This window comes from Pinus tabuliformis, chromosome 4_1, assembly GCF_031772625.1.
Source record: "Pinus tabuliformis cultivar Carrire ecotype Pingquan chromosome 4_1, CPIR1, whole genome shotgun sequence".
Lineage (NCBI taxonomy): Eukaryota > Viridiplantae > Streptophyta > Pinopsida > Pinales > Pinaceae > Pinus > Pinus tabuliformis.
This window is the reverse complement of record NC_142303.1, coordinates 190,235,080-190,258,041: the sequence shown is the minus strand read 5'-3', so window position 1 is coordinate 190,258,041 and position 22,962 is coordinate 190,235,080. Positions and strand designations below refer to the sequence as shown.

The following is a 22,962-nucleotide window of genomic DNA, read 5'->3' as shown; positions in this document are numbered from 1 at the left end:
TATTATGAAAGGTTTGAGATTACACGATATGTGTTTTTGGGATGGTTAAATTGCTAATTGTAGGAATCAAGGAAGTTATCTTGTTTTATTGTTAATCAATATTTGTAGAATTATTTACCAACAAAATTTGCTACATAATATCTCAACAGCATTAAAATTCTATGTCAAAATGTTATTTGTTGCATCGTATCTCAACAACATAATCACCAACAAAAGGATGCTCTTTATTTTTCAAGGGAGATCAATATATTCATAATGATATTTATAGAGGCTACCTTCAATCAACATGGATTGGCCCTAGAGAGTCGCTCTATCCCAAACTTCAACACTACTTAGATTTATATATCTAGTGTAGTGATGAGCTCATTTGTTACCTAGGGTGTACCAAACTCTAATTACCTTGCAACTTGAATGCCCCTCTTCCTAGCTTACAATTTCCTCCCTCCAACATCACATTGAGACAAATCTTTATATTCCCCAAGAGGATCATATTTTATTGATTTACTTCTTAGAGGCTTAGATTATGAACCATTTTATATTATAGTGTTATCATTGGTATGAAATTAAATGAGAATTCAAAAAAAAAAATGGCGGGGAGAAACCAAGATAGTTAACTGTGCAGAAACCAGAGAGTAACAGTAAAAGACAAGCGTGGAAACTGAGAGCAACAGTCATGATGGAAGAGGTCAGAAGGGGAGAGATCCCCTCCTACAGAGACGTCACGGCAGGAGAAGGGAAAAACAGTCAGCTGGTAGCAGAGAAGCAAAACGCAGGCCTTGTCCTAGGTGCGACCTGGCAGGCAAGCACAAGGGGAAAATGTCTGCCATGTGCGGAGGAGAAACCATGGTTCGTAATCCCACCAAATAAACTAGAAAGGTATAGAAGCTACATGAAGGATCACGCCATGATCTGCAAGTTCGTTGGAGTCTGGCCATCCGAAAAAGACCTCACCAGATGGATTCAGCAAAAATGGCAGCCCCTAGGACACATCGAGCTGAAGCTGGGAGCAAAAGGCTTCTTTACGGTAATCTTCTCTAACCTGCAAGACAAAGAAAGAGTGTTTGAGAATGGCCCTTATTTTTACTATAATGTTGGTATATTCATGAGATATTAGGAAGAATTCTATAACCCCAATAAGGAAAAAAAATTAGCAACACCAGTATGGGTTAGATTATTTGGTTTACCAATGGACTTCTGGGACCCAGAAATTCTGGAAGGGATAGGAAACACGATAGGGAATTTTGTGAAAATAGCGGAAACTACAAAAAAAGGAAGGTATACTTCGTATGTTAGGATATGTGTATACATGAACATTGCTAACCTGATCCCAGATATAGTGGAGTTAGAGTACCACGAAGAAGTTTGGCAGTAAACCCTGGACTATGAACATATAACTTTTAGATGTCGCAGATGTCATGAATATGGACGCCTGGTCAAAGGGTGTCCCATAACAACGGAAGAAGAAGAGAGAAAAAGTAAGCAGCAAAAAAAACAAAAAAACAAAAAACAAAAAACAAAAAAAAACCAAAAAAAAAAAAAAAAAAAAAAAAAAAACAAAAACAAAAAAACAAAAAACAAAACAAAACAAAAAACAAAAAACAAAACAAAACAAAACAAAAAAACAAAAACAAAAAACAAAAACAAAAACAAAAAAACAAAACAAAACAAAACAAAAAACAAACAGATCAAAAAGGATTTCAGGACGTGAAGAGTAGAAGAAGACCAACAAAATAAAACCCAAACGAAGGTAAAAAGGTACAATAAACAAACCCAGGAAAATCAAATAGCTTCAAAATCCTCCAAGAAGAAGGGGAAGATGAGGATCAAACCATGGAATACTAGGAAGACAAAGAGAAAGACACCAGCTCCAGTAGTGAAAGGACCCACACTAAGAGGAAAGTACCGAGTGATATTCCAGAAAAAGGTAAAGAACAGGAAGAACAGACAAAAAACATGGAGACAGAAATGGAGATAAGCAGGGGGGAAGACCTAAGAATAGAAGAAGAAGTCCTAAGAAAGTTATTAAATGAATGGAAAAACTTGGATGAGTGATTTATCCCTGAGGATCAAAAAAGACTCTATGCGGAAATAGCCAAACACGGAAAAAGAAAAACAGCGACTGAAGAACATCAAGAGAATCAGAAGGACAGTCGACCAGACCAGCAAGGACAAGTAAAAGGAGGGAAAAAAACGAGGACGGAAAAACATTAAAGATTCCATCCAACTAATGGGGGAAATGTTAGTGAACACAGGGAGAGTTGTTCCGCTTTCGGCGGTGTTCCAAAACCTCAATCAAACCCCCCAATGATAATGACATCCTGGAATATAAGAGGTCTAAATAGTAAAGGGAAGCAGAGACATCTAGTGGAACGGCTGAGAAAAGACAAACCATAGATTATGTTGCTCCAGGAAACCAAAATCTCAGGCCAGAAGATGGAGGAAATTTTAAATAAAATTAAACCTAGATATGAGCAAGTAACCATAGATGCTAAAGGAAGTGCGGGAGGGATAGCAGTCATTTGGAATCCAGCAGAAGTCATAACAGACTGGTGGATAGGACTGCCCAGAATCCTTACAAGAAATTTTAGACTCATAGGGCAAAGTGAATGGTTTCTAGTTACAGAAGTCTATTGGCCCCACACCCCAGTAGATTAAGGTAGATTCCTCACTCATATGCAAAAGCTTGGGAATATGCATCAGGAACAGATGTGGATCATTACAGGAGACTTCAATATGACAACATCCAAAGAAGAGAAGAAAGGAGGAATATAGAGAGAGGACCCAGAGATGGAGAGATTCAGAGATTTGCAAATGGAATTAAGGTTGGTGGACATTCCAACTATAAATGGAAAATTTACCTGGAATAACAGAAGAGGTGGGAACAAACAAATAGCGTCAAGACTAGACAGATTTCTAGCCTCTGAACAATTAATAGGAAATGACATCTTCTATGAAGCTTCCATTCTCCCATCTATAGGGTCAGACCACTGGCCTATTAAACTGGAGATTGCTATGAACCCTCAGAATAAAAAAAGGCCATTCCGGTTCGAGGCCTTTTGGCTAAGAGATCCAAACTTCATAGACAAAATGAAAACTTGGTGGCAGGAGAGTAAAACTGGCATGGAAGGTAGAAACAAAATGCATACGTTCCAAATTAGACTAAAAGACCTAAAAGGAAAAATAAAGAAATGGAATAGAGAGGAATTTGGTAACATTCAAAAAGAGAAAGAAAAACTACAGACAAGAATGGAGGGAATCCAACAACAAATCATAGAGGGAGGAAGAAGTGCGGAGCTGGCAGAGGAGGAAGGGAGGGTGATTACCCAAATCGAGGAAAGAAGAAAGCAAGAAGAAATTCTATGGAAACAAAAATCACGAGTCTAATGGTTGAAAGAAGGGGAGAAAAAATCAAAATTCTTTCACAAAGCAATGTTGAAACACAAAGAGCATAATAGAATATTTCACTCAAGGACAGTCAAGGGAACAGGGTACGTCAACAAGAAGAAATGGAAAAGTTACTGGTAGAGTACTTCAAAGGGATCTTAACAGAACCTAATATATGAAGGGAGGAGGAAATTACTAATGTGTGCCAATATATTCCTAAAAAAGTGACCAGAGATCAAAATCTGGCTCTACTCAGGGTGATCACGAAAGAAGAAGTGGAGGAAGTGGTTAAAAAAAGGGCAAAGAACAAGGCATCAGGGCCTGACGGATTTACTATATAATTTTACCAAGCCTCCTGGAGTTTCATGAGCCAGGACCTCGTGGAACTCGTGGAAGAATCAAGATGTACGAAGCGCATGCATCCAGCCCTAAATGCCACCTTCCTTGCTTTGATTCCGAAAACAAAGAACTCGGAAGAACCCCAGGGCTTCAGACCAATAGCTCTATGTAATGTAGTATACAAAATATTGGCTACAATAATGGTAAATAGACTTAAACCAATCTTGCCTGACCTCATAGCTCAGGAGCAAACTGGTTTTGTTAAGGGAAGACAGATAATGGATGGTATAGTAGTTGCTCAAGAGGTAATACACTCACTGAAAAACTCCAGAAACAAAGGCATGCTAATAAAACTGGATCTGGCGAAGGCTTATGATCGTCTTAGTTGGGAATATTTGGGGGGTATCCTAAAGGCTCATGGCTTTGATGAGAGATGGGTGAAATGGATAATGTCAATGGTAAGTACCCCGGTGATGTCAGTTATGCTAAATGGAACCCCTTCGGAAGCCTTTAACCCCACAAGAGGGCTTAGACAGGGAGATCCCCTCTCCCTGTTTCTATTCATTCTAGCAGCAGAAGGTCTAGGCAGGCTGGTGAAAGCACGCCTGGCCAATGAACAGATAAAGGGATTGTGAATTTGGGGTAACGAAATTCCTATAACACATCAGCAATTCATAGATGATGTAATGATCTATGGACAAGCCACTCTTAAGGAAGCCCAACAGATCCTAAAAATTCTCTCAGAGTTCATGAAAGCCTCAGGGACAAAGATTAACAATGAGAAATCAGAAATCTTCTTCTTTAACACTCAGGTAGCATCCCAAATATTCTTGGCTAGAACAATGGGATTTCGAGTAGGAAGTTTCCCAGCAAAGTATCTTGGCATAATGCTTAATGAGTATCAGTACAGAGTAGCGAATTGGGGACCTCTCATAGGAAAGATAAGAAAAAAGATAGATAATTAGACATTCCGGTCTCTGAATACCCCTAGCCGAATAATCCTACTAAGAGCAATATTTCAATCCATCCCAATATACCAGATGTCTAGCCAAGTTGTCCCTAAATCTATTTGTCAAAAATTAGCAGCCATGTTTAAGACATTTGTATGGCAAGGAACAAGTAAACACGAAAATGGGGATTTCTCTCCTGGGAATGGCTCAGCAAACCAATTAAAGATGGAGGCTTAGGTCTGCGTGACCCTTATATACTCAACCAAGTGATGGGCGTGAAACTGTGGTGGAGGTGGACACAGGGTGGACAGGACCTATGGAAGAAAATTTGGGAGAAGAAATATGAGGCAGCAGAGAAACCAGAAGACAGGATGAGAAGCCAAACAGAGGAAAAAGGATCAGCAATATGGAATTTGGCTAGGAACAATAAAGATTTGATAAGAGACTACAGCTTTTGGGAGGTAAGAGAGGGGGACACAGCCAAGTTCTGGGAGGAATCCTGGCAACAGCGAGAAAAGCTTCTCCATAAAGAAGCCCTCCAAGAAATCCATGAATTTACCTCCCGAACAGAGGGGGAATTGGTCAGAAACTTCTGGAAGCCAAGCATAGGGGAATACTGGCGAAATTGGAAGCAAAAGGATGACTGGGTAGCAGCCCCAGAGACAGCAAGCTGGGGAGATTACAACAAAGAAATGGCATCCAGGAAAGTTGCGGTTAAAACAGGGCAGGATATACTCCGATGGGGAACCCGAATAAAAGGCACGTTCTCTATAGCAGAAGGTTATTATTTAAAGGTAGGGCATAATCGACAGACAGAATCAAAAAAATGGAAAAACATCTGGAAAATCAAGACTTGGCCTAAAGTAACCTTCTTTCTATGGATATTACATCATGGATGGGCACTAACCTGGGATCAAATTTGAAAAAAAGGCATGCAGAGACCCTCATTATGCCACGAACGGGAGGAGTCGATGAAGCACCTAACAAATAGCTGCACCGTCAGCAGCAATCTGTGGAGAAGTCACCAGAAACTATTTGAAAGATGTCATAGAAACTACCATAATATAAAAAAAAACTTTGGAAAATTGGCCAAGAAAATGTTACCAGAACCAGATCTTAAACCGCGCGTGGATGTTATCTGTAGGGTTCATGCTTTGGAACATCTGGAAGGAAACAGCGTGATATTTAAAGAAGAACGGAGAACCCCGGCCGAAATAAGGAAACAAACAATACAAAATATCAGAGAAACTATTTTAACAGAAAGGTGGAATGATGAAGACTGGAAGACTAATCAAACAGAGGAGAGAATTTTGCAGCGGCTACAATTAAAACAAAGCATGATAGACAGAACCCAAAGTAAAACCCAAACCAGAGAGGTCGAGGAGATTAGTACTTACAGGCATCCACCGCAAGGCTTTGTCAAGCTAAACTTTGACGGGGTAGCAAAAGGCAACCCGGGAGAAGCAGGAATAGGGGGGCTACTCAGGAATGATGAAGGAACCACTCTGAGAATTTTTGCGATGGATTGTGGAGAAGCAACGAACAATGAAGCGGAGTTACACACGCTAAAACGTGGACTCGAAATTGCCATCCAGGAAAAGCACCAGAACCTTCAAATTGAAGGTGATTCAAAACTGGTAGTTGACATGGTAAAACAACTGCAAAACAAGACACCGGCGGAAAAGATTAGCAGGAGCTGGAGAACAGCATGGTTAACCAGTGAAATAGGGAAATTGATAAACAGAATAGACTATCTTATTCCCACACATGTAAGGCGAACAGGCAACAGACCGGCAGACTGGCTAGCTAATTGGGGAAGCCGAAACAGGGGAAGGTCGATGGACCTCGGAGGAACAAAGCTCCCTCACCCGGAGGAGAAGGCGCAGTTGCAGAAACTCCTAGAAGTCGATAACGGTGGCAATAGCGATCCAGAGAGGAATGTTCAGGAAAAGGCAGCAAGTGGTAGACGCGGGGAAAGTACACAACCAGTGATGACAGATAGGACACACGCGAGAAATGAAAGGAGTAAATGGCAAAAAGGGCAGCTGATGGAGCAAGGCAGGGACGGATCACATCCCGAGAAGCCAGCAGAGGCGCAATCAAGGAATGAGATGGTGGAGGGCAGGTGTGGAGCCAGGCAAAGGGTCAGAGAAGGGATGGAAAGTGGTAGCAAAAGGACAGAAAGTATACGGTAAGAGTAGCCGGGAGGACGTAGGAGTAATGGGGAGTAAAGGCGGATAGAACGATCAAGGCACATCCCGAGAAGAGGACTCGGGAAAGAGTGTCGGGAAAGAAACAAAACAGGTGGAGGTCAGAAAGGACAGAAGGATAGGAATAAACCAAAGAGGGCCTGAGGTGGCATTAGTAATTTGCATGCAGTAGAGCACGAAGCTGACTGGAATGAAGAAAGGTGGTAGATAGGAGCAGTGAACAGACAAAGGCTACGGCAACGGCGGGGAAAGGTGGTATGTAGACTCATTCTCTTTCTCGGTCTTTTATGCTGTAGCTAGAAGTAGGAGTCTAAGTAAATTTCCTGAGAAGACCATGAGGCTTAGATCATAAGGTAAACATAGACTGTCTGTAGGAAACCTCAGACCTGGGAAACAGTGTCCTTCCATGACCAGAGGAGCAAGTCAGAAAGCCCTAACTCCGAGGAAATCTTCTGGTCATCTGGGGAAAATGAATAAAGGTCTCCTGAGGAAAGGAAACACCAAACCCACGATAGCTCTCAGGGCGGGGAAGGGAGGAATCTCTTGAAGGAGAGATAACCCTGTAAGCAACAGAACCCTAGCACCAAACAATTCTGTAGAAAAGTCCAGAGGGAAAATGAGTAGGAAATCCCTGGAAAAAGGAGAGAAAGTCGTCCCCTTTGACAGTCAGAGAGGAAATAAGACCTGCACAAACCCTTAGAAATCCAGCAACATAGGAAATGAGGGGTACCCATAGCCATTTCGAGTGGATAAAATGAAATGGGCTGATTTATAGGCCGGCCCTCGGTGCGTGCTGCGCCGTCACACCATTCTCAAATCCTAGGAAACTAGAATCCTGGCAAGGAAAGGGTGGTAAGTAAATGGATCAAAACTCAAATTTTAAATTGTGTTACTGATTTATGGTATCATGTCTTGATAGGTAAGGAAGATTCAGTAAAGTGCAGTATCCAGTCCAGAAATAACATGGTCCCGCGAAAAGTGAAAAAGGTTTCAAAACAAGAAGAGGGAACCAGCAAAAAGCTGAAAAGGAGAGGCAGAAAATCAAAGGCCGAGCACATGACGAGCATTATAAATGCTTACATGGCGGGGAACCCACCCAAAATTCAAGAGCAGATAAATGGTTGGGAGAGAGAGCTAAGATCAATCAACTCGAACCAAGAGGTCCCCAAGGGAGATTGGGAGGCCATGGTGTCGGACCCCGGTAACTCGTGCAGCCGTAACTCACTCTTCAATAAAACGATCCAACATTACTGGATAATGAAGCATGTGGTAGCCAGAGCCATGGAAATGAATCGGGTTGTCCGGGAAGAAGAAGAGGAGGAAATGAGGCAGCAGAATGAGCAGTTACGGAACCAGAACTAAGAAGAATTGGAAAACATGAAGTCAGTGCTCCTTAAGGAAATTGCAACTGTACAAATTCAGGCCTCTCGCAACAACCTCATCTTGGGGAGAATTGAACAGATGTTGAGGGAGATGAAATGGATAATGGAGCAGAGAAGCGAGATCCCTGGATCAAGCTCCAAGGCGCCTGCCCCGATAATCTCCTTAGATGAGGACTGATGCAGTATGTCAAGTCTATTAGTGTTTTTGCAACGATAAATTGAAATCTGATGTTTTACCTTAGAATAAAAACTAGGATAATGAGTAGAGCTCGGAAAAGCAGACATGTTAGAAACACAGAGATGAACATTTTCAAATTTTGGGCTGGATTTAATCCAGACAGGTGGTTGCCTAGTTTCCTTCGGGAAGGTTAACCACCTGGGACACATGATGGATGTAAATTTTGATTTTGAAATATAGATAGCAGCTCTACCAAAGTTAACAAAAAAAAATAAAAAAAAAATTAAATGAGAATTCTTTTGTCCCTTCAAATATTTACTTTTATCCTAGAATTCATGACTTATGAGGAATAGATGCTTATCCCCCTTCCTTTGGGAGATTCTTAACCTTCACTTATGACCTACTACAAGCCAATTTCTTGAACTGACATTCATTTGGTTGATTACCCACTACTCTTAGTCCCTAACACTAGTAGGAAGATCCTCCATGGTTACTGCGTAGGTTCACATGATAAACTCATAATGTGTAATAGGCCAATGACTATGATGGTCCCATAACCATCACAATTTATTTGTAGCCTTAAACGCTAAAATTGTTTCTCCAGAACAACATATCTTGGTTATAAAACCTCCTCCTAAGGTTATGTTGTTGTTCCTCATCCTATTACATTGGTGCTTCTTATTAGTTTCTTTTTCTTTCTTTTTAAAAATTACTTTTCTCTAAAGTGTGTTCTTTGCTTTCCCTTGATATCTTTAAAATGTTGTATTCTTTGAAATCTCATGAGCCAACTTTTTTAATAGACATTAATATTTAAATTAAATAGATTTAAATTATTACAATGACGTATCCCATGATTGAAATTCTATTTCATGTGAATACTTTCCCATCAACATTCAATTCTTCCATCAAATATAGGAATAAGTAATTTAAAGTAGGAATAAATCTATAATAATGTATAATAAATGTTACCTTTAAAATGGAAGTAATACATCTCTTAAAACATAAATAGATTTTTTCTTAATTGATTAACCATAATTTCGTATAGGTGTTTATTATATAATGTGATAAGGGAAACCTTGACCTAATTCAACTTAATTTTACAAAATGATTTTATGATCATCACAAATTTATTTGTGGCCTTGAATACTAGAAGTGCTTCTTCAAAACAACATGTGTTTGTTACAAAACCTCCTTCAAGATTTTTGTCAACATTCCTCATCTTATTACATTGGTGACTCCTATCATTTTCTTCTTCTTTTTGTTTTTAAATTATTCTTCCCTTAAGATATGTTTTTTCCTTTCCATTAATATATTTATATATTGTATTCTTGGAAATCTCGTGAGCATATTTTAACATTTAATGAACATAAATATTTAAAGTATTATAACAATGTATCTCATGATTGAAATTTTATTTTACATGAATACTCTCCCACCAACATTTAACTTTTACAAAAATAACAATCACAAAGCACGCAAAAATCTGTAATAATATTTAATAAAATGGTACCATTTTTATAATTGATTAATAAAAATGGAAGTCCCTCATGTGATATTTATTTTCTCAAAAAAAATATCACTATATTTTCTGGGCGGAAAATATACAATGTGAGGATTGTCTAAGGCATGATCTTTCCTAATTGTTGACAAATTTTACTTCCTAAAGAGACTAGATAATATAAACAGACAATATCGAAAAGTTGTTCTTGATAGCTACAATCACTTAAACAGTTCACAAAAATTACAAAAATCTTCCTCAGAAGAGAACAGGGTCCCCCACAAGTTGATTCTTCACGAATTTTTGGTATTCCAGGACCCTTGGGATGACCCCCAAAGCTTCCTTTCATTGACTATCTGCCAGAGAGTTGAGCTCTTTATAGATGTGATTGCAAGAAAACCACTCCAACTTGTTCATAACCTATGTTATTCCTTGCAGAATGTGTGCTAGGTGAGGGGCTTCTATCCCAACCCAACCACTTACCTAGTCTACGACAAGTTTTGAATCCCCTATTATCTACATTTGTTTCACTTTTGTTGGGGGGAAAAGTATCTAATGCAGAATGCCTTTATCCCACTCTGAAGGTGATAGTACTTCAGCAACAACTGAATGCAAAGCTATTCAAAGTTTCTTCTTTGTGAGATGAGAGAGGGAAGAAAAGGATGATCTACTAACCGTTATCTTGCGCTAATAGTCGATCCAGTCTTCACTCCTTGCTGCTTGCTCCTAGCTCTTTGCCCTTTCACCGGCCCAGCTACACACAGATCCTGTAAAAGCACAAGAAGAGGAAACTACAAGAAGCATACATCCATAATCGATTATAGGATTAGCATAAATCAAATATACAAGCATCTATTCATCATAAAGACACATGCATATAGAAGAACCTCAAATACTTTATTGATAATAGAAGTAAAGTTCTGAGAGAGTTACAACCACAATGGGCCCAATCCGGCAACACCTCCCAGCTGAAAGAAATCTCCTCTTCACCTCCTTCAAGCAAAACACCCAATAGCTCTATACACAAACCAACAGCACTTCCTTGCTTGCACAAAATTCCAGCCTCCCTAGACCTCATGAGAGAGCTCTATATATAGGAGATTTGGAGAAAGGATGAGCCAGCTTGAGGCTGGCATAAAGCTGACTAGTGTCCTCTCCCACTTTAGTTAATCTTCAGTTCTTGAGTCCACTTGGAGAATCTTACTTCCACTTGGAGATCAAGACCCTCTTACTCATCATAGGGCGAATTCCTTGAACCAAGTGTCAGTTTGGAAGCTTCCTGGGCAGTTGACACCTTGCAGAATGACTGTGCCACTTGGCCAATCTCGCCCAGCGCAAGTAGCCTTCATTGATTTTGACCTTCAGCGCAGGTACAAGGAGGAGCAGTTGACATTCAGCGCAGATGCTCAGTGGAGCAGCTGACATGATCCAGAAATAGCCTGTTTTTGAGTGTTTTCAGGTGGAGAACTGACTTTCAGTGTTGTGGTTTGCTGACCTTGTTCCTCTAAGGGTAAGAACAACATGTTTAGGGACTTTGGATCCCTCAGATTATTGACATTTCATGCTTCATGCTGTTAGGCACAAAAATGTCTATAACAACTTTGTTTTGATCTACCATATAAATAAGCACCCAAAGTGCTGAAAATTATGCCCTCATATTGGTCCCACGTTGAGGAGCATACTTAATACGAAAATAATGATGATCATTTACAAACAATACAACTTCAGCTCCGCATATGTGGGGGGATCCTTGACTTTCCCCATTGAAGAAACCCTAAGGGGTAGACTTGTCCAAGGGAGGCATAATGGGAGTTTTGGGCTTTCTATATTTTACCTCAACTGTCAAAAAAAATTGCAAGTAGAATCAATGATACCCATCACAACCTCTACTGGCATGATTTCTTCTTGGAAAAAAGATATATTCCTAGCCCAACACTCGGAGTGCACAGGAGATGTAGGAAAAATTGAAATATTGAAATGACTAAATCATTAACACAATCCAAAACACATTCAACTAGAGGCTCTTTGTCCTAAGAAATAGTCAAGGGATCAAATGTATTCTTAGCCAGATTCCAAGAATATTGGGTGTAAGAGCAAGAAACAGAGAAATGATAGATGAATTCCTCATCATTTTTGCAAAGAGGGTGTCACTCATGTCGTATTCACCCTACCTTGATGAAATTGTCCTATGAGAGCAACTTGTTGGATAAGGCTACCCACAACACTAGTTTTCTTCTAATGCTAAAAGAATTTCCACATATCAACTCATCAGTCGATTGTCCGTCCATGAGAGCTTGATATCCAAGATTTTATGTCAAGGAGCTCGAAGAAGGATTCCTAGACCATATGAGATGATCCTCATTTTCATTTGATAGCCTTATTATCTTTGAGACTAAGATGCCCACATAGTTACTCCATTATTTTGCTTCAGTCCCATCTAACCTGACATCCTATGTTGATTTCCATACCCTCATCCCCCTTTCCTGTCCATTTTCTGGGTTCACATCTATTAGAGAGAAGAATCTTGTTGCTTGCAAAGAAATGATGATGTTTTATGAAAGTCAATCATTCTCACCAAACCCAGCCCAAGGGTCCAACCCTAGTCATACACTTCTACCATCACCAATATTCCAGGTTATCCATTCTCCAATGAGTGGAAATGCATTTCCAAGGGCCTTCCAAACAATAGCATAATTCATAACCAATTAACAAGGGCTACTAATCCACTCAATTCTGAATTTTCCTCCAAAATATTTATCCTTAAATATTTTTCCAAAAAAAAAGACTTATTATTTAGGAGCCTCCATAGGATTTTACCAATGAGGGCTTGACTGAAAAAGGGATAAATTTTTCAGTCCCCGACCACTAAGGAGCTTAGCTTTGACAATGGATTTCTAATTAAACAAATGAATCCCCTCTCATGATTTGCTACCAAACCAAAGGAAGTGTTGCTCAAACTTTTGGTTTTGTTTAGTATCCCTTTTAAAGCAATGATTATCTATGTCTAGTAGATAGGAATTCCTTCCAAAAAACACTTAACAAGTACCAGACAAATGCCTCTCAATGGAAAATGATTTGTCTAGACATTTATTCTTTCTTCCACTTTGTTATTAACCATATCTAATCACTTTAATAAATTGGGAAGGTGAACAGTCATCGGGAGATGAACTGAACAATCACTCCCTATTGTATATAAAAATGGGTTACCTATGGAATAATACATCAATCAGTTTTTCTGCCTTTGGAGAGTTACTTCCTGGCATGATATGGTATCAGAGCCAGTCCTAAAAATAGTCGTAACTCCCTTCATCTCTGCCACTACCTCTGTCCTGAAATAGTCTGCCACTGCCTCAGTGCTGAGCGTTGCTCTGCCTCTGTCGCTGGCCTGACATACCCAGAGATGCGTTGGTGCCTCATTTTTCTCTCACCGACCGCTCATGGTTGTTAACGCTCTCACCGTTCTCTCACCTAACGATCTCACCGTTCTGAGGGATTCCATGCGCAGCGAAAACGCCATCGACAAGATCGTTGAACGCTGCCTGATCGTTGAAAACAGCACTGCTGTGTGTTGAGCAAGACAAGGATGTGAGACCTTCCATGAGCCAAGCTGTTGAAATACTTTCTCAACGGGATTTCTTTACACCAACAGAATCCATATTGCCTAACAACTCAGCCCATTCAGTTCAAGTCTTCTCTTCTTCTTCAGATTCCATGTTGCCTAACTACTCGGCCCATTCAGTTCAAGTCTTCACTTCCTCTCTTTCCACAGTAGAGGGTCAATCCTCTTCCTCTTTTTAAGCAGAAAAGTGTTAATAGCCTGGGCAGCCGGGAGAATCTTCCAGCGACCTCCTCCGAAATTTGATAGATCCGACATTGCAGAAATCAAAAAAAAATTATGTAAATTGCGATTTCTGCCATTTGGATCCCACTTCCAGCGCTTGTTATGCTTAACACTGTAATTTATTATTTGAGAGTAACTTTTGATTTAATACTGTGATGGATCCACTTAGAGATCGTTGAAATCCCTCCAGACATGGATTGTGAACGTTGTTGAACGCTGCCTGAAGCATTGATCCCGGAGTGCATTGACTGTGTGATTCGCCACAGCCCACCAGGATCTCTTCCGCCATGGATTGATGATTATGGGTCTATTTTTGGCCATCGAATGTCGATTCTCATTCTGGTTGAGTCTGCACAAGTTTTTGAGAAGTGCATACAATTGGATTGTATACATGGACTCCTTTAGGACCGGCAATATGTGTGGATTTTGAAACCAATGTGTATTGCTACACACTCTTCAGGAAGTAAAATTCCTACTAATTTCTGCATCATATTAATCCCATTGTGATTATTTTTATATATTATTATTTTGGTCAAGGTCTTTCAACTTTGATATTAATGATTAAAAGGTTGGAATATGTGCGAAAGCGGCTCAGTTTTGATAAGCACATATCAGAGCGCATTGTTGGTTTTGATAAGCACAAATGAGAGGGCATTGTTAGTTTTTATAAGGAGTTTGTGAAGAAGGGACTTGTCTGGCTTGTCTACACATTGTTTGTTTCAGAGGATTACAGTTTTTGAGACTTGGAGATGCTGATGAAAGGGTTTAAAAACCATTAGCCTTTGATTTGAATGCCTGTAGTATTGCACAGTTTTTTTTATCATTTGAATGTAATGTTGCGTTGAAGCATTACAGTGATATGTAATATTGAAGTGATATGTACATAATATTTCAATGAAATGCTGATACTTCTATCAAATATTAGAGGGATTTGAAAAAAAAATATAGTGCATAAGGCTGTAATGTAAGGAAAAAAAATTTATCAGCAGAAGTATTTTTTTACAGAATGCATTCAATCATCTCTATGGTAGGAATAGTTCTCACTGGCAAAGAGAACTATCCTGAATGGTCCCGGATGATAAAACACACCCTCATCTTCAATGAGTTGTGGAAAGGAGTGTGTGTCGGAGAAGGAGACAATGACCCAGTGCAGCCTACATCAGACAAAGAGCTCGTCATTTGGGAAAACAAGAACAGCAAAGCCTATGAATTAATCGCAGCATCTGTAAATGAAGAAGTAAGTCGCCATATTTCATCATATTCAACTGCCTTTGAAGCTTTACAAAAACTGAAAGAACTCTATGACTCACATTCTGCACTTGAAGTTGTTCAGCTCATGATTAAACTCTTCACTCTTGAACTGAAAAATAATGATTCTCTTGCTCTTGCATCTGAAGTAAAATCCATAATGCATGATATCAAATCCACTAAGGTTGAGTTGGATATCCCTCTTATTGCTTTTCTCAAGGCACTCTATCCTACTTACTCCAATTATCTTGAGTCTTTACAAGCAAATGGAAATCTTAAAGATATAACCTTTGACTCTCTTGTGAAAAAGTTTGCTGAAAGAGAGAAAGCCTTTGGAAAGAAGACAGCCCTGAATCTTCTGAAGAGACTGTTTGCCTTGATCATAAAGAAAAGCATCCTGCTCAAGATTCTACAAGAGGAAGAGGTGGACGAAGAGGAAGAGGAAGGTACTTCAGAGGCAGGGGGGGCAGACATTCTCAAGGAGAAAAAGCAGATCTGCATTGCATTCGCTGCAAACAAAATGGATCACATGATGCTTCTACATGCAAGCTACCATGGGACAAAATTGAGCAGAAAAGAAACCAGCAGAAAGGTAAAACTGATGATACAGACAAAGGTAAAGCACCTAAATCCGCTCACTATATTGAGGCACAATGTAACATTGGAGTAAATGAAGATTTGTTTAATGCTTCACTTGCTTCTTCGAAAAATGATTAGTTGCTTGATTCAAGAGCAACCTGTCATATGACTCATAGGAAAGATTTTTTTGAAGATTTCACTGACAATGTTGATGGAGCAGTATACTTTGCAGATCAGTCAAAAATCAAGCCATCAGGGCTTGGCACAATCAGGCTTAAACTGCCTGGTCTTCCAGACTTTCTTCTGGATCATGTTCTATATCTCCCACAGCTCAAGAGAAACTTGTTGTCCTTGGTCCACATCCGCCAGCAAGGTCACTCCATTCATATGTTTGATGGCAAGCTTGAGGTAGAAAAGCATCTGACCACTCACTTGTCATGAGGGGAATAGAAGAAGAAAGGCTTCTCAAACTGCAAGGAACCTCTGCTCATGCACAACATTTCTCATATATTTCTCATCATGAAGAAGGTACACTTCCATCAATTTTATTATGGCATGCTAGATTTGGATATTTAAACTATGACAGTCTCCGCTTATTGAAGAAAAATGGTGTTGTTGGTTTGCCTACAATTCCTAGGAAACATAAGCAATGTGATGCTTGCATTCTAGGAAAGCATAGAAAACAGTCTTTTCATGATTCACATTCAAGAGCACATAGGAAGCTTGAACTCATTCATTCAGATTTATGTGGTCCAATGCCTGTTCCTTCTGCAAATGGAAATAAATATATCATGACTTTTATTGATGATTACACCAGAATGTGTTGGGTTTATTTATTGAAGAACAAATCTGATGCTTTTCAAACATTCAAGAATTTTCATAAATGGATTGAAAATGATGCACAATCTCATATTGGGTCTATTCGCACTGATAATGGAAAAGAATATACATCAAATGAATTTGAAAACTATCTTCGCCAACATGGGATCAAACATCAAACAATTGTGCCTTATAATCCCCAACAGAATGGTGTAGCTGAAAGAATGAATAGAACAATCTTGAATATGGTACGATCCATGCTTTTCTTCAAAAATGTAAAGATAATGTTTTGGGTTGATGCTGTTCTATGTGCTGCATATATAAAGAATAGATGTCCATCAAATGCTATAAGAAACAAGACTCCTTATGAATTGTGGTATGGACATGTTCCTTCGGTAAAACATCTCAGGATCTTTGGTTCCACCTGTTATGCTTTGATACCAAAGGTACATAGAAACAAACTTGGTGCTAGAAGTCGTAAGTGTATCCTCCTCGGGTATTCAAACACCTCTAAAGCATACCGCCTCTATGATGAAGTAAATAAAAAGTTTGTTGTATCTAGAGATGTCATTTTTCTTGAATCATCCAAATCTAACAATGTTGTTGAGCGGCAACTTGATCGTTTGGATAGATTCGCAAAAACAAAATCATTTCAAGAATTTGATAATCAGATTCCACATCTTGAAGGGGGGATTCCTATACTAGATCAACATGTGGAATCTTCTTCTGAAGCACAATCTCCCCTGCATGAAACTCCAACAATGGATGATGCTTTAAGTGATGTAATTGATAGAATTGGGAGACTCAATCTTGATTCAGTCCCAACTCAATCAACAGAGGAGCTTGGACCATCTCAGAAAGGTCCCCCAAAGTGGCTGACAAAGACACTTGAAAGTGTTCATCCTGATGAAATTGGAAAAATAGGAACCAGAAATTCAAACCGACAAAATGGAGGTGATGTAGATGACTCTAATTCACCTGTTGATATGGATGTTACTTATGATTGTGAATTGAACTTGTCTACAGATTTTGAACCAACTTCCTTCAAAGAAGCTGCTTCTCATGATGAATGGAAAGAAGCGATGCAAAAGGAGTATGATGCTCTCATAAAGAATGGCACTTGGAAGCTGGTTGACCCTCCATTTGGAACCAAACCAATTGGCTGCAAGTGGGTCTACAAGAACAAGTACAAAGCTGATGGCTCACTTGACAAGCACAAAGCTAGGCTTGTGGCAAAAGGTTTTGCATAGAAGGAAGGGGTCGATTATGAGGAAACTTTTGCCCCCACAGCAAAATGGGCCACCATCCGGACACTCTTTGCACTAGCAGCTCAGAACGGTTGGAAAGTCCATCAAATGGATGTAAAGACTGCATTCTTGAATGGAGATCTAAAAGAGAATGTTTTTATGTCCCATCCTGAAGGATTTGCTGTGAAAGGACATGAACAAAAAGTATGCAAACTTGTGAAGTCCTTGTATGGCCTCAAACAAGCACCACGAGCCTGGTATGAAAAACTAACTGAGCATCTTCTGAAACTCAACTTCAATCATTTTGATCTTGATGATGCAACTTTATTTGTCAAGAAAGTTGGCAAAACAGTTGTATATCTTGTGGTATATGTAGATGATCTTTTAATGACAGGGAACAATGAAAGCTACATTGCATCCATAAAGAAGGAATTGGGGAAAAGTTTTGAAATGACTGATTTGGGCTATGTTCATTACTATCTTGGCATTGAAGTAGCCCAACATCCAAAATCCATATTTCTTTCTCAAAAGAAATACATTGGAGATTTGTTAAACAGATTTGGCATGACAGAGTGCAATCCTCTTTCTACTCCAATGGAACAAAACTTAAAGATCACATCTATTGAAGGAAAGGAATTTGAGGATGCAACAAAGTATAGACAGCTTATAGGAAGTCTCATCTACCTCACTACTACCAGACCAGACATTTCATTTGTTGTTGGAATCCTCTCCAGGTTTATGCAAAAGCCTTCTGAGGGACATTGGTCTGCTGCAAAAAGAGTTCTAAGGTACTTGAAGGGAACTCAAGACCTTGGAATCAAGTATACACAGGTGGACGACTTCAACTTGATTGGATACTCTGATTCAGACTTCGATGGAGACAAAGAAACTGGAGTATCTACTTCAGGATATGCTATGAGTCTTGGATCAGGAGCTGTCTCTTGGAGATCACGCAAACAATCACTTCCAGCAGATTCCACAACAGAAGCATAATACGTGGCAGCAGCTGAAGCAACGAAAGAAATTGTGTGGCTCAGGAAAATTCTTGAAGATTTGCAGGTAAAACAAGTACAATCAACTCCACTCATAATTGACAACACCTCTGCAATAAAGTTGGCCAAGAACCCATAGTTCCATGATCGAACAAAGCATATCAATACAAAATATCATCTGATTCGACATCATGTTGAGGCCAAAACAATCCATCTCCGTCATTGTTCCACAAATGAGCAAATTGCAGACATCTTCACCAAAGCACTTGGAAAGGAAAAGCTTGAACGATTCAGAATGATGCTTGGACTCACCAACATCCCTTTAGATTAAGGGGGGGAATGTTGACACCTAATCTTCATGATTGGGAATTTTATGTAAATAAATAAATTGGGAAGGTGAACAGTCATCGGGAAATGAACTGAACAATCACTCCCTATTGTATATAAAAATGGGTTACCTATGGAATAATACATCAATTATTTTTTCTGCCTTTGGAGAGTTATTGCATGGCCTGACACTTTTTCTGTAAGCATTTGGCTTGACATAAAAGCCCAGATACTTCATACCATCCTCAAATTCTTTAATATAGAAAGGAAAGGTTTCTAAAAGAGAAATCATGACCACATCCAAAATATTATAGAAGGAAAGAATGGGCATCTTCTTGTTAATTAGCATTCCTGTTATGACGGGAAAAGAGTTGAGAACTTTGTTTAAATCATTATGCTAATAACATTCCCTTTAATGAAAATGATAATGTTTTCCATGAATTGTAGACATGATAAGGAAAATCGATATAAAATTTTGACTCATTTTAACTCACCTATGTAGATATCCTTCATAATCAGGATGCTCAATACTTCATCCACTAAAAGAAATAACAACGAAGAGAGGGGACAACCCTGCCTCAGTCCCTTGGAAGCCTTAAAGAAATTAGACGATTGCCCATTTATTAACACTACAAAATTTATTGAGGACATGCAACCTAATATCCAAACAATTATCCTCATCCCCAATTGAATTCAACACAATTTGATGAAGGACCATCTCACTCAGTCATAGGATTTCGATAAGTCAATTTTGATAATAATAGCAGAAGAATATTTAGATTTGATGGAGCGAAGAGCTTCTTGTGCTAATGCCACTGCATCATGGATTTGATGGATTTGAAGAAAATCAAATTGCTTCTCCAAAATGTTTGAACATGACATGGGCTTCCATCTCAAAGAGATGATCTTCGCAATTAGTTTAGATATGAAATTGTAGTAGGAGATGGGACTGAACTAATCAAAATATGTTGCGTCGCATTTTTTTTAAACAAGGCAAATGAACATTGAGTTGAGTTCCCCGTGTATTTTGGCCATTTCCTAATATTCCCTAACAATTGTGAGGATTCCATCTTTTAAAAGCTTGTAAAATCCCATATAGAATTCCATAATGAAGCCATATAGACCTGGACACTTCCCCTTCTGCATAGAAGAAAGTGCACTCAGGACTTTAGATTTAGAAACTTTGGCTTCCAATTCCTCATTTGACTCGTCATAAAAATCACGTGGAAAAGAGTTTAATACCTCCAAAGTTTTGAGTATGGTAAAACCATGATATTTTGAGAATAAGGAACTAGAAAACTTGACCCACACAACAACTTTGTCCTTAATTTTTTTTATAGCAGTCCCTCTTTTGTTCTTAATTTCCCATATCTTGTTGTTTCTTTCCAGGAATTTGCAAATAAATTAAAGAATTTGGTATTATTGTCACATGCCTCTATCAAAGTAACCCTGCTTTTTTGCTGCCACAACTCTTCCTCACAAGCTAAGATATCCCTTTTGGACCTTTCTGGTGAGTGAAGGGAGACAACATACTCCTGATTAAAAAATCCCTAAAACATTAGAGTTAAATATGTCATCAATCTTGGCCTCAATCTCAATAAGACTAGCCTCATGTTGTTTCTTATGAACCTTGTTGCGGGATTTCATTTTGGTTTTTAACTTCTATAAATTATTTCAAAACTACAACATCAAGGGAGTAGAGTTGTCATTTCTTAGGTGAGTCCAGGTATACTCGACTAAGTTTACAAATTCAGGCTCCTTAAGCCAGGATACATTAAACATGAACCGATATAGAAGATTAGCATCTTCAAGCTCAAGACTAAGCAAAATAGGGTTGTGATCATAAATCTTGACAAGCTCAATCCAAGTACTGGATATTTAGCTTGCTCTCAAGGATGGATTCAAAAACAAGAAATGTTTATAACCTATTTGAGACAACATCAACCCCTACCCTCAAATTTTCCATGTCAAGGAAAATTTGGCATGACTCAAATCATGGTCCTCGTCATCATGATTCCAACGGTGTGAATGACACTCGAATCTGAGTTCATATGAAGAAGTTAGAGCAAGTCAAAGTTCAAGTTTGACTTGTCCAAGTGTGTTACACAGCATTTTGTCACTGTCGTTATACTTCCCGTCCACGATCCTGGAGGACCTCTACAGTGTACCTGACATGCTTTCCTATCATGAAGAAACTCCCATTGTGTCCCACTTCATGATAAGAACAATTCCCTTTTGCGTCATTTCCCAAAAATCTTCTGTTTATCCCAGTTTAAAAGACCGACGCTAATGACCCATGTCCTCCTCATGCTGATATGCAGGGATTACAACTTTCCCTAACGCCGATCGGATCAACTGATCCCTTTATCGGTCGCATCGATCCTCTTTTGGAAAGTTTTTTTAAATATGGAGCTGAAGCTTCCAGCTCTAGAAGCTTAGTAATGGAAGACTGGTAAATGGTTTGGGTGGATGGAGTTGAGGAGATCAGTTTGGGCTCCTTTCTCCTATTAGGATGGAACTAATCCAAGGGATAAGGCCTTCTCCCATGAGAAGAGGAACCATATCCCATCCATCCAAGCTATATAAACCTCTCTTTTTCCCAAGCACAAGTTAGCTTTTAGTCCTAATTAAGTTCTGGCTGAAGTTTTGATTTTGGAGTAGTCAACAAGCTACCCATAGTTTGTAGCTTTCTAGCTTGTGTTTAAGGGAGAATTGTGAGTTTGGTTTGGTGTGAAGACTAAAGGGAAGAGCCTTGAGACTACCATTGTTGAGGCTATCCATGAGATGCTAGCAGAAGTGTGTGGGAACCTAGATATGTCGGAGGAGAACAGCAACGTCAAGACATCGGTTGTAATCTCTTCTTGAACTAATATAGATGCAACTATCGATTGATTTCCTACATGAAATGTCATCTCACATATTTATGGCTTAATGTTTCTTCACCTGTTAAGTAGGCTGAATGCAATTTGTATGTTATCACATTTGTTGTTTGTTGTTGACTTGTTTCAGGTGTTTGAAGGAAGGAAACAGAAGATAGCTGGAGCGAGGAAGCAAGAAGTGGAATAGCGTACTAAGAGGTAGGCCCTCTTATTTGATTATAACCTAAGGAAATCTTCCATAGATTGTTTGTTTATGGCTAGACCCGCTCTCTCGGGCTAGAGGAATTGTTTGTGTCCGCACTTAGAATTTACATGCACCACAAATTGGCGACTCTACTTGGGAAGCTAATCCTTCTGTATTCTTGTTTGTAATTTCATGGTTTTGTGTGAACTTTTCTAGTATTACCATTTCCCTTTAGTCATGTCTGCTTTGCTTGGTTTATTTCTCTAGGTCTGAAATTTACAGTAGCAATTCTGGTCTCAGCCTTTAAAAAAAATTATTTTTTCCTTGCATCCTCGATCAGCGTGCTTAATTTCTTAATAGTCGCATTGATCAACGCGAATTGCTCAGAAACAGTCGTGTCGACCCCCTTTTGGAACTTTTTATCAGTTTGGCAGTCGTGCCGATGACTGTAGGTAAAGATTAGGGTTTTCCCTAGATCTCAACCAATGTGTCTTGTTCTCTCGATTTCTACCTCTAAGCTTGTTTAGGTTGTGTTCTCCCTGACTGGAAAGATTCATTTGTTTTGGTTTATGTGCTTGTTGATTTTCCTTCCTTTTACTTGATTTCTTGACTCACTGGATGGTTGGTGGCCCTAAGGCATCTAGGTTGTCATCCAGTTAGCTGATTGTGAACTTAGTGAGTTAAGTGATTGGTGAATTTACTCCTTGCATTTCGTTTGTAGTCCTCTTGTTGCTTTGATCTCCGTCACACAAGTTTGAAAGGTTTCGTTTCCTTAAGCATCTCTTTTCTAGCATAGATCACATTGCTTGTCTTATTTTTATAGAGTCATTGCGTCATTGGTTTAGAAGAAAATCTCTTTTGTGACTTTTCATTTGCTTGAGGATTGATTGTCTCGAAAGCTTTTT

The 22,962-nt window shown here is 39.1% G+C and overlaps 1 protein-coding gene across 1 annotated transcript; it reads left to right on the top strand.

Annotated features, from left to right (window-relative positions):
* Positions 1–3,923: 3,923 nt before the first annotated feature.
* On the top strand, positions 3,924–4,358 carry LOC149174846 (secreted RxLR effector protein 78-like). The gene has a single exon (XM_089420988.1). It carries the CDS (start codon positions 3,924–3,926, stop codon positions 4,356–4,358), a length of 435 nt encoding a protein of 144 aa, XP_089277114.1.
* Positions 4,359–22,962: the final 18,604 nt, after the last annotated feature.